The following is a 12,146-nucleotide window of genomic DNA, read 5'->3' on the forward strand; positions in this document are numbered from 1 at the left end:
TATTCATTCATTCAATAAGCGAGTATTAAGTGGCTGCCTTGTGCCAGGCACGTGGGCGTCAAAGACAAGGCTGAAATGGTCCCAGATCCTATAGAGCTTAGATTCTACTGGTAATTTACTGTCTTTAAAAAGAAAAAAAAGTTGTATTGATATTGGTTTTGGATCACCTGTGTTCCCCACTCTCCAGCTCCCCTCTCTCCTGGGAGAAAAGGTTTTACTAAATTTATACATATGTCACTGGCTTTTAAGGCCCAGCTCTGGCTTCTCTCTATTCCCAGGGTGTTTTCTTCCCCAAAGCTCCTTGCTGCTTTGGAAGGGTAGACTCTGGGAACACAGAATACAGTAGGCGCTTAATTAAGTGCTCATTGATTGCCTAACTGGTGCCAAGTCTTTTTCCTAAACCTGGATCTCTGATATGAACTACAAAAATTGTCATCTGTGGATTTTTCATAGGATGACAGCCTCAGGGAATAAGGGTATGGGAAGGGAATAAGCATTTATGTGGCACCTTCTGTATGCCAGTCATAGTACTTGGCGCTTTTTAGAAATATGACTCCTTTGACACAGTAGCCGAAGGATTTATGTCAGGGGAGTTAATTCAGCTAAATTCTTTTCTACCATTTATTAAATGCCTTCTATGTGGGTGATACTGGGGCCGTTGTTCAGTCACGCCTGACTCATCACGACCCCATTTGGGGCTTTCTTGGCAAAGATACTGGAGTGACTTGCAGCTCACTTTGCAGATGAGGACACTGAGGCAAGCAGGGTGAAGTGATTTGCCCAGCGTCACTCAGCGTGTCTCAGACTGAATTTGAACTCAAGATGAGTCTTCTTAAGTCCAAGCCTGGCAGTCTATCCACTACACCACCTTGCCGGCCCAATGCTGGGGTTACGCCGGATTACAAAGACTAAAAAGAAAACAGTCCCTACCCCTCAAGGGATGTACATTTTGTGAGGGTGTACAACTAGTGCTTTAACAACCAGCACGCAGGAGGGGGAAGATTGTGCACAACACATTTTTAGGTTCAATTTGCATGTTAACATTTTCCCTGTCACTTTCTTAAGGCTAGATAATCAACAGAATGATAACTCAAGTCCTGATTTGAAATGGTTACACATTTCAGAGCCACAAATGTTCACACTGAAAATTTAACCATCAGCTTTTGTGATCCTATACAAGTCACCTCCCCACAACCTTCTAACAACATGGAAACATGCAAGAAATCATTTGAGGTGGGAGACCATACTAAGGGGATTGGGGAAGGCTTGTTGTAGGCCTCGGAGGAAGATGGGATTTCTAAGAGGAAGTGAGGAAGGTGTGCACCCCATGATGTGAAACCAGCAAAGCTTCATGGAAAGTAAAGAACTGGCTGATTGTTCTCTCCTTGTTTCACTGAGTTCTGAATGATGCCAAGCAGCCCAAGCTGTACGTGGGCATACTATGGAGGGGACTGGAAAAGAACTGAATAACCTTTACTAAGCACTTAGTGTGTGCCTCGTACTGCCAAAGCACTAAGAGTACAGATGGAAAAGTGAGGTGTCCCTCCATGTCAGGGAGCTTACATTCTAATTAAGAGAGGCAATGCCATGCTTGCAATGTGCACGGTCGGCACCTAATAAAGGCTGAGTGAGTGAGTGAGTGAGTGAGTGAGTGAGTGAGTGAGTGAGTGAGTGAGTGAGTGAGTGAGTGAGTGAGTGAGTGTGAGTGTGAGTGTGAGAGTGAGTGAGTGAGTGAGTGAGTGAGTGAGTGAGTGAGTGAGTGAGTGAGTGAGTGAGTGAGTGAACGTTAGACCCTCCCTAAGCTTGTGGCTTCCCCTTGGCTTGTAGTGTGCTGTGCTTTACACAACCATCCATGGCCAGAGAAGGCTGAGAATCCACAACATTAGCCTGAACTGCAGCAGCCAGCTGGCAGACCTCTACAAGAGCTGTGAGACAGACGCCCTCATCAACTTCTTTGCCAAATCAGGTAAAGCCCTTTCCCAGGGGGCCCCTACGCAGGTGGGGGCTCAGGAGGGAGTTGATTGATTGAAAGAAACTCTTTTTCCTAGATGACTGCACCAGGGTGAATGTGTTCTAAAGGTAAAAGTAAGGGACCAGCCTAGGTCAGTGGAGACAATGAGGAGGCAGCTGGATCTGTCCCTCCATAATCCCAGGCACCAGCTGCCCCTCAGGGAGCCTTTGGGGCACAGGGTCCCCTCTTTCTCTCCCATTGTCTGATGGGGATTTTCCTTCCCCAGTCTCCTGGTGTCTTAGATTGCCCGGCCATGTTTCTTCATGAAAAAAAGAAGTCTTTGAAAGGGTAGCCCAAGTGTAAAAGGGCACAGAGGCCACTGGGCTTGAAATTAGGAAAACCTAGGTTCAAATCCCCTGCAGACACTTACCAGTTGTAAAATCCTGGGAAAATAACGGTTTCATTTTCTTCAATTGTAAAATGAGGGCATTAGACTCAGCCGTCTCTACGTGGCCTTCCACCTCTAAAATCTATGATCCTTTGAACTGGTAGGAGTCCCTGCTTCTACAGCAGGCCTAGTAGATAGGAAGCTAGCCCTAGAGTCAGGAAGAGCTGAGTTCAAATCCAGATTCAGGTACTTATGAGCTGTGTGACTCTGGGCAAGTCACTTAACATCGTCTGCCTCAGAGTCCTCAGCTATGAGGTAAGGATGATAGCACCCACCTCCCATGGTTGTTTGAGGATATCTGGAAAGCATTTAGCACAGGGCCCAATAAATGCTTGTGTCCTTCCTTGTTCTCCGTCTCCATCTCTATCTCTCACACGTCCCCTAGGCCCTTCTTCACTTTCCACCCCAGAATGCCCATCCCTGAAATCTCCTCCCAACCTCTCCCATTCCTCTTTTCACCCCTTTTCCTTAAGAGAGGGGAACCACTCCCAGGAACTTAGAACTGGAACCCCGTAAGCAGACAAAGAAGAGGAAAAATGCACAATTGGTCTCTTGGGTTCAGGGATAACGGACCGCTGGTCATCTTACCTGGAACCGGGTGACCTCAACCTCAATGCTTTGGGGTGTTTTCCCTAAGTCCTGTGTCCTTTGCCTTGTTCTGCTCGTAGCTTTCACAGCGGTTCTCACACAGCCCTTGAAGACGGTCCGGGACATTCTGGTGCATCAGACCGCTCACATGTTGGCGTGCTACCGCAAGAACTGCGCTAGTCCCTCTGCTGTCAGCCAGGTGAGTGGGACCCTGCCCACTCTGGATTCAGAGGAGCCATTCCCTAAAGATGGAGAGGGAAGGTTTCAGTGTTCCAGACTTAACTTGAGGGTTTATAGCAAGTCTTGATGCACAGTTTCATGAAATGTATGAGCCACCAGGCGGTGCTATCGAGGAAGACCGGCCGAGCTGTCGATCATCCCCTTAGCCCAAGAAACTGGGCTTGCCCACGGGGCCTGCTCTGTGGTCCAGGCTGCCAAGCAAATCGCTCTCCCTCCTCCCTCCTCCCTCCATGCCTCCCCCACACCCCAGCCCACCTTGGCAGGGAGGGGCCTGGTTTCCCTGTCAAACCCAGAGTGCCCTGCTTTCTCAGGAAGGAAGAAAGGGCACTTTTCTGACCTTGTTCATCCACTCCTAGGAGTATCTCGACCACAAATCCGTTACCAAGCATGTAAACTCCAACTCCTCCCTCCGGACTTTGTTCCAACAGCTCCACCCCCCCAGCTCCCACATCTGAACCAGAAAATCTCTTCTCTCCAGAGAGGGGAATCCATGCCCCCTAGGCAGCTAGGTGGGACAGCAAACATAGCTGGGCCTGGTGTCAGGAAGACCTGAGTTCAAATCTGATCTCAGACAGTTACTAGCTGTGTGATCCTGGGCAAGCCCCTTAACTTCTGTCTGCTTCCTCACCTGTAAATGGGGATGATAATAATAGCACCTATCTCCCAGGGTTGTTGTGAGGATTAAGTGAGATTAAATTGTAAAGCACTTAGCAAGGTGCCTGGCACATAGTAGGTACTTAATAAATGTTTCCTTCCTTCTATCCTAATATCTTTAGATCTGTATACTAGGCAAAATACAACAGTTTGGGTTCCTGTTGGCCAAAATTTTCATCACCAATTAAGATCTATAGAAACAAAAGCCTGCATTTTGGACTGTGCATAATGCCTCCCAAACCCAGGGGGAAGCAGGGAGTCTGGAATGAATAGGGGGTGGGGAGGACACAGTGTGTCACCATCTCCTTCTACTCAAGTAGCCGTGCCAATCTCACCCAGCACACAGATGGTCCATTTCTGTTATTGCTGTTCAGCCATTTCAGTGGTGTGTGTCTGACTCTTCTTGACTCCATCGGGGGTTTTCTGTGCCATTTCCTTCTCCAGCTCCTTTTACAGGTGAGGAGACTGAGGCAAACAGGGTTAAGCAACTTGTTCAGACTCACGCAGCTAGTAAGTGTCTGAGACTGGATGTGAACTGGGGTCTTCCTGACTCCAGGCCCCATGTTCCACCTACTACACCACCTGGCTGCCCCTTCCCAGATCAGAAAGACCATCAAGCAATCCCCTTCTCTTTTCAGCTCATCCTGCCTGATGCCATGAAGGTGTTCCCGGTGTACATGAACAGTCTGCTAAAAAATTGTGTGCTCCTGAGCAGACCAGAGATCTCAATGGACGAACGAGCCTATCAGAGGCAGCTGGTCATGTCGATGGGCGTTGCAGACACGCAGCTCTTTTTCTACCCACAGCTTATACCCATAGTGAGTATGCAGTATCAGCAGAAGGGAAGGAGATAGGCTGTTCTTTCCATAGACCATTTCAGTCAGAGGCATCAAAATAAGGAAGCTGTGGTCACGAATGCCTTCCAGACATGTTTTGGGATTGCGAGGAGAGAGACGTGTTCACCTGTGCATGAAGAAGATGTGTTCACAAAAGTTGGGAGAGGGGAGATGAGGAGAGAGGGTGGTGGGGAATTTTCCTGAATAATTCCATATGGTTCCTACAATCTCTTTCACCAGATTGGAACTCTTCAACGAATTAAGTACTTAAGCACTCGGGCTAATTGAACAAACATTCTGTAGGCGCCCACTCTGTGCTAGACATACTTTTCTGTAATACAGATTAAACTTGACTTGGGATAAGTATAATTAAATAAAACCATAGTAAGGCCCTAAAGGAAGATTCAGTCTGGAGGACTGGCCTAGGTGAGTTCAACTGAGAATGATTGAAGGATGGATTCATCTTTGATCCTGAAATTTTTCATTTGGAAACTTGGATCATCAGGAGTTTGAACCTCAAGCATCCAGGGCCAACGCCAGCCATCCTGGTGTCTATGTTGCCACTGGACCCAGCTGGCTCTGGAGGAGAGACTGAGGCTGGTGACTTTGCACAGCCCTCCCTCCCTTAAATCCAATTCACTGCAAGTCATGGCATCACCCCCATGTCATGGTCCTCTTTGAGAAGGAAGGCCAAACAACAACATCTAGCCTTTGCTTGGATACTTTCAGCGGTGGGTGAGCTCACTATTTCACGAAGGCGTAAAGCTAGTTATGCCCAAATAACGTTTAGATCATTAGCCCTCCAAGTACGTCCCAGGGTTCCCCTGGGGGTCCCTGAGGCCCTTTCAGGGGGTTCCCAAGGTTAAAAATGACTCTCACAATAACACTAAGACATTTACTACAGCAAATGTAGATGGGTATGACCCACATAAACAAAAGCTCTTTGGGGGAGGGGCCTCAGTAATTTTAAGAGCACAAGGTGGGGGGACCTGAGTTCAAAAAGTCTGAGGAGTTTGGGTCGAGGTCTGCTTTGATCTCCACAGCATACAATGGATGTCAAGAGTGATGCTCTGCCAGCTGCCATCCGCTGCTCGGAAGAGCGTCTCTCGGAGGGAGGAGTCTTCTTACTGGCTAACGGGCTCAGGATGTTCCTCTGGCTGGGAGTGAGCACACCCCCGGAGCTGATTCAAGGGATATTTAACGTGCCCTCCTTTACACACATCAACACCGATGTTGTGAGTCTCATTTTTCCTTTTGGGGTATGCTATGGAGGAGTGGGGAGAGGGTGGAAGCTAGATTCATAATAAAACCCTTTATTTTTCTCTTTTTAACTTCCATCTATGAGTTACAGAAAGCAAAAGCCAACAACAACCCTAGCTCTGCATAAGAAATAGATTATAATATTTAGGCCAAGGCTGAGGGAGGGAGTGTGGGGACACCAACTCCCACTCCTTCATCGACTCTGACCTTGTTGAGGTGAGGTGGGGTGGGGTAGGGTGGGGGTAGAAGTGGGAGCAAAAAGGCTGAATTGGGTAAAGAGCTGGCCTCAGAGTCAGTAGGACCTGGGTTCAAGTTCTGAGCCCAGACCACACTAGCTGTATGGCCCTTCTAGGTGCCCTAGGACACTCTCAATGACTGTAAGTTTTAGAGCAATTGTACATCTGTTTTAGTAGAGAGAGAACCCCCCCCAGCTCCCCTACCCCCCATGAAATCATTGATCAGGTTCCATCTCACCCATGCTATCATTGATTCTTTGGCTAATAGCCTCTTCAGATGCTTTACTGTGATTGATGTCAAGTTGGCACACCAACCTCTCCAGGCAAAGGGAAGGTTCTACAGGTCATACCAAGGTGCAAAGGCAAAGGATAGTCCCCTAGGATTAACTGTAGGCACCAGAGGAGTTTGGCTACATACAGGGAGGCATCACCAGCAGGTTGGCCACTAACTCCAGGGGATGGATTTTTCAGCCTCTGTGGCTCACAAGAGGCATGATGGGATTGTGAAGTATCTTGGTGGGGAGAGTGCTGCCCCTGGGAAATCACTGCCTCTTGAAGGATTAAGCCAAGCTGGAATGAGAGTCGGACAGCACCATCGTTTAGATTATAGCAAGCCATCAAGGAGTCTCTTCTTGTTTGTAGTTTCAGGGAGTACTCAATGGTCTTCTTCCTCAACAACTGTGCAACAGGAGATTATAGTGCGTCACATCTTCATATCCCAAATAATGTGTCGGGGCACACAGTTGTCTTCTTGTATCAGAAAAACAAAATTAGTGGGGGCAGCTAGGTGGCGCAGTGGATAAAGTACTGGCCTTGGATTCAGGAGGACCTGAGTTCAAATCCAGCCTCAGACACTTGATACTTAACTAGCTGTGTGACCCTGGGCAAGTCACTTAACCCTCATTGCCCTGCAAAAAAAAAAGAAAAGAAAAGAAAAAAAATTATTCTAGAGAAGAGAGGGCCTGGGTCTGTAGATAGGCGTCAAGAGGTGCTTTTTCCTTTGACCTGACCATCCCTGCAGGGCATTCTGGTGAGCTGCTGCACAGTACAAGTTATGGTGATGGATATGACCTTGAACTGTCTGCTTCCAGGCACAAGCCCCCAAAGGTGGACTGAATCCCCCACACATGGAGACATTTAGGGCTGAGTCCTCATTTGCATGGGGATCAACTTTAATACCGTGACTTCCAAATGTGAGGCCCAATTATGGATCAGTTGGCATGGACAACATGCAATTCACACAGTCCCAGAGGTGGCCACAGCAGCAAAATTCACCCATCTGCCTATTTAATTCACGAACCCTCTTCAGTGTTCAGTGTTCTACCCATGCAGGGTGACATCAAGGCAGGCCATCTTGTCCTGTGAGATTCTCCTCTATGTCCTCCCATAAATCCATCCTGAAGACCTTCCTCCAGGTCTCCTAAACTTTCTTTGAGTACCAGCTGTGCCACATGGCCCACCCATCCAGTGGTCTTTCTCCTCACTCTGCATAAGACCTTCTCCTCCTAATGATGCATTTCCTGAACAATACCCTTCCCACTGGATTTTGTCCACTTCATGATGGGCAATCTTGTAATCCCCTGGGCCCAGGATGGAGCTCTCCACTGTCTTGGAATCATCTGCTATTTTTATCCTATGGAGAGTGTGGCTCCCCTTCTCACCAGAAGAACCCCAGCCTTTTCACTGTAATAATGTGAAATCTCTCTGAATAATAATTAGTGGTAAACAGCTTACCAGTGTAGTGGAGTAAAAGAATGCTAGATCAGGAGTCAAAAGGTCTGCATTCAAATCTCAGTTCAGTCACCATATACATGACCTTGAGCAACTCCCTTAATTTCTTAGGCCCTCAGTTTTCTTATTTGTAAAATGAGAATCAGGCTAGATATATCTCTAAAGTCCCTTTCAGATTTACTCATGTGGACAGATGATAAAATTGGGAAACCTTAAGAGCACATTTTTAACCATAAGAAAAGGAAAGATCGTTGAAGAGGCAACTATCTCCCACTAATGAAACTGAGACAAAAAAAAACCCAAAAACTCAAAATGTAACATGGGAATGTAAATGAACCTAAGAAATATTTTTATCCTATTTAAGGAAGAGATAATATAATCCTTCCATTATTCTACAAGCATTTACCCATTACCTACTATAAAGTAGGTGTTGGGAACAGGAAGCCCAAAAAAAAAAAAACCCCAACCCTAAAATAAATTAGTCCCTACCCTCAAATAATTTCTGTTCTATTGAGGCAACCACAGGTCCGTAGATAAACAAATACAAAGTCAGTTTGTGGGGTGTAACAAATCAGGTTGGACCTCCTATAGAAAGTGGCACTTGAACAGAGTCTTAAAGGAAGCTCTGCTCATTATATTTAGGGATATCTGACATGGGTGAAAACTAAAGTCTGTCGATTGTCCAGAAGTCAGTAAATGAAATGGGCTGGAGTTGGCACTTCGGTTCACAATGCATGGGTGGCTACCAACCTCAGAGGGACTTTGAAATAGGATGCCCGAATCTGAGCTGGAAGGGACCCCAGGGGTCCCAGCTAGTCCTTCCCATTCAGACCAGAATCCCCCTCCACAACATGCCGGCCAGTGGGCATCCAGTCAGAAGATAGATGTGCACGAAGCATGGCTACTTTACAGTATTTTCAGATAAAAGCCCATCTTCAAGGTACATCAGCACAAAGTGGGAAGGAATGCTAACACCCACCTTTCTTACAAATGATTTTTTTTTTTAAGGGCAACGGGGGTTAAGTGACTTGCCCAGGGTCACATAGCTAGTAAGTGTCAAGTGTCTGAGGCCAGATTTGAACTCAGGTACTCCTGAATCCAGGGCCGGTGCTTTATCCACTGCGCCACCTAGCCGCCCCCACAAATGATTTCTTAAAACAACATTGGCCGGTTTAGTGTGTGAATTGCAGTCCTGGCGTTCGTGTTAAACATTCCCAGATCACTCCTCCCTCATGTTTTATGGAAGATGTCTGTGTTCTTGGCATCCGGGTCAATTTTAGGCCGCAGTTCTGAGTGTTAAGGGCATGCATGGGGATGGATTACAGCTCCACAGGCCACTAACCGGGCCCAAGGACACTCTGGGGCTAATCGAGCTGAAAAACTCAGTCTCACCAAGTTTGTTATGAAGATGTAACAGTGGTCACTGAATCGAAGTTGTCACTTCTAGAAATGCAGCTATGCCACCACTATCTTAATCCCCACAACTGTGAAAGAAATCATGGATCCACTAAAGGGGAATAAAACACCTTTCTCCCAGCGACAGAACTTTGGGTTTTGTCCCCCTAGAAAAGAATGAATCAGTCGATGAATAAGCCTTTATTAAGCAGTTAGTCTGTGCCAAGCATGGTGCTAAGTGTTGGAGATACAGAGTCATTGACCTCAAGCAGCTCACATTCCAATGAGGGATACCACACACAGGGAAGACTTTAAGAGTGAATTGCCCCCCAAAAGATCCTTAGAATAAAACATGGTACCCTTGTGTCAATTCCACTATGTACCCTTGTCACAGTGCCAGTGGAGGATTCTGTTTGCCTGATACAAAGAGCAATCACTGTTACCTTTTTGAAACTTTATTCCAAGATTGATGGGAGAATTCTGTTGGTTTTCCCCACAAAAGACAACTCTCTATTTCCATGATAAGTAAGAATGGCAAATATAAATACAGAAAGGTGTTTTTAGTCAAGTTAACACTTCAGTCATTATCCAGTCCACCTGCTTCAATGTGCATTAGGTATAAGCACAATCCTTTCAAGTAAGCTTACTTGAACCTTAAAGTTGAATTCTCTTAATGCAGACATCACTGCCCGAGGTGGGGAGTCCATACTCTCAGAAACTCAGACTCATCATGAACAATATCCAACAGAAGAAGCCGTATTCAATGAAGGTAAGGAATCAGTTTTTCATTCTTTAAGTATTTCATTACTTTTGAGCAAAACTCTACTATCAGTAAACCAATAAATACATCCAAAAATCTGACAATGTTTATGTTGTTCTACTCCCATGGATCTCCGACCCCTACCTCCGCAAAGGAGGGGATGGCAAAGTCATTTTTCATAACTCTTCATTGGGCCAAGCTTCTTCTCTGTCATTTTTGCAACATTCATTTTTTATTGGTTTGTGGCTTTTCATCCCATTTCATTTACCATGGCTGCTGTTCTTTGACAATGTGGTCTTTGGAGGGAGCCTTTATTTATACTAAGGTCTCTAAGCAAACAGAATAGAGATTGTAGTAGAAGTTAAGAATAAATTTGCAATCATATGAAGCTCTCCTTCATGGTCCTGGAACAAACTGATAAAATTAACAAATCTGAAAAGTCTTTTCCAGAAAAATATTAAGCTACCAAGGCTTCGGCCATTAACGTATGTCAGGTTTTAAGGCTTACACAGTGCTTTCCTCTGATCTTTATAATCAGGGGTGCACTGGAGCTAGCTCCAACTGGAGAACAAATCATTAAATCTTCAGTGTGAGCATTTACACCTTGAAAATCAGCAAGTGATACAAATCCAGGCTTGATTGTTTTGTTGATTGTCTAGACTTAGGAGAGTGATGAGAAAACTTTAATGAGGCAAACTTTTTTTTTGGGGGGGGGGCGGTGAGCCAGTAGTTAAACATTTACCGGCACACCCCTGCCTGTAACAAACTTGTGAATCATGTTACAAGTGAGAAAAACGATATTCAGAGAGTACCACAAGATGAAAGATTTAGCACTAGAAGGTACCTTAGAGGTCTTCTAGGTCAGGGGCTCAGTACTATGTCTTTTCTACTATGGGCCCCTTCTCAGAATCATGTTTTAAATGCATAAAATAAAATACAAAGACCTGAAAGGCAACCAAAGGTGAGAGAAAACAAAGACATGATTCGTTTCTGATCCAAGTTCACAGGCCTCAGTTTCAGAGGACCCTGAGCCCCCTGAGATGGAGATCACACAGACAGAATAACAGGTCACTGGACACCAAGCCCACTCCTTTTCCACCCTCAGCTCAGTGCTCCTCACTGTCTCAGAAGGTTGCAGGCATTTCATCGATGGCCATCTTGACTTTTCTGGTCATGACCTTTGGAAAGCCATAGTATTAATGAGTTCTTCAACTCCCAACTGGTCACACTTGAGCTGAATATATTAGTCAGATGATCCAGAGTGAGAGTCTTCCTTCCCTTCCTCCTCCTGGCTAAGGAGAAACAGAGGCTGTTCATAGATAAAGATTGTTTCAAAGGCTCAGGCCTTTTCTTAACTCCTGCAGTCCCCTCTGAGACTTCTTCAGTCCAAGTGTAAATTGTTCTTCAGTGGACCCACACCTTTGAGTATCCCAGTATCCTGATGGCCCCTGTGAGATTTAAAATTGGATATTAGATCATAAATCTCCCCTACTTAACCTTTCCCTTAATTTATCTCCCAGACTAGTAAATGGAAGAAGCTTTTGGTTTTCTAGATAGACCTTTTATTGTTATGGTAGTCACAAGGTGATGTTGATTAGAAGGATAGGAAAGTAGAAACACAATACAAATCGTCTTAAGTCTAAGCTTAGTCTATATTCCTTATAAAAACTCACCAAAACCGAAGGCCACCTTTGGAGAGAGAGAGAGAGAGAGAGAGAGAGAGAGAGAGAGAGAGAGAGAGAGAGACCATCTGTGCAGCGCAGTCAGGAGACCAGCAGAGCAGGAAAAAAACCCACTTCCATTCTCTCCTTGCCTTTTAAGCTCGCACCCTGGAAGTCGAGTGCATAGCAGGCAGTCTGACATGCGCAGCAGGCACACTGGCATGCGTAGCTCATGCCATTGGTCTCCTCCCCGAAAGGGTGGTCCTTCAAAAAACTGGCGTCTTTCAGTTATCCTGACTGTTAAAAAACTTTCATTTTTTTTTTTACCACATTTCCCCCCTTTGCTTCCTCAAGAAACGGAATGTTTCCTTGATGGAACAGTAAAA

At 45.8% G+C, this 12,146-nt stretch overlaps 1 protein-coding gene across 1 annotated transcript in view; it reads left to right on the forward strand.

Moving 5' to 3' along the window:
* The window catches only part of SEC24D (SEC24 homolog D, COPII coat complex component), a 119,882-nt gene that overhangs the window by 102,030 nt on the left and 5,706 nt on the right, over nucleotides 1–12,146 (forward strand). Inside the window, 5 exon segments of the mRNA XM_043969482.1 lie at nucleotides 1,828–1,966; nucleotides 3,068–3,186; nucleotides 4,520–4,699; nucleotides 5,761–5,952; nucleotides 10,019–10,108. Of these exon segments, the coding sequence (XP_043825417.1) occupies nucleotides 1,828–1,966; nucleotides 3,068–3,186; nucleotides 4,520–4,699; nucleotides 5,761–5,952; nucleotides 10,019–10,108 (720 nt within the window).

The sequence above is a fragment of the Dromiciops gliroides genome, chromosome 6 (assembly GCF_019393635.1).
Source record: "Dromiciops gliroides isolate mDroGli1 chromosome 6, mDroGli1.pri, whole genome shotgun sequence".
Taxonomy (NCBI): domain Eukaryota; kingdom Metazoa; phylum Chordata; class Mammalia; order Microbiotheria; family Microbiotheriidae; genus Dromiciops; species Dromiciops gliroides.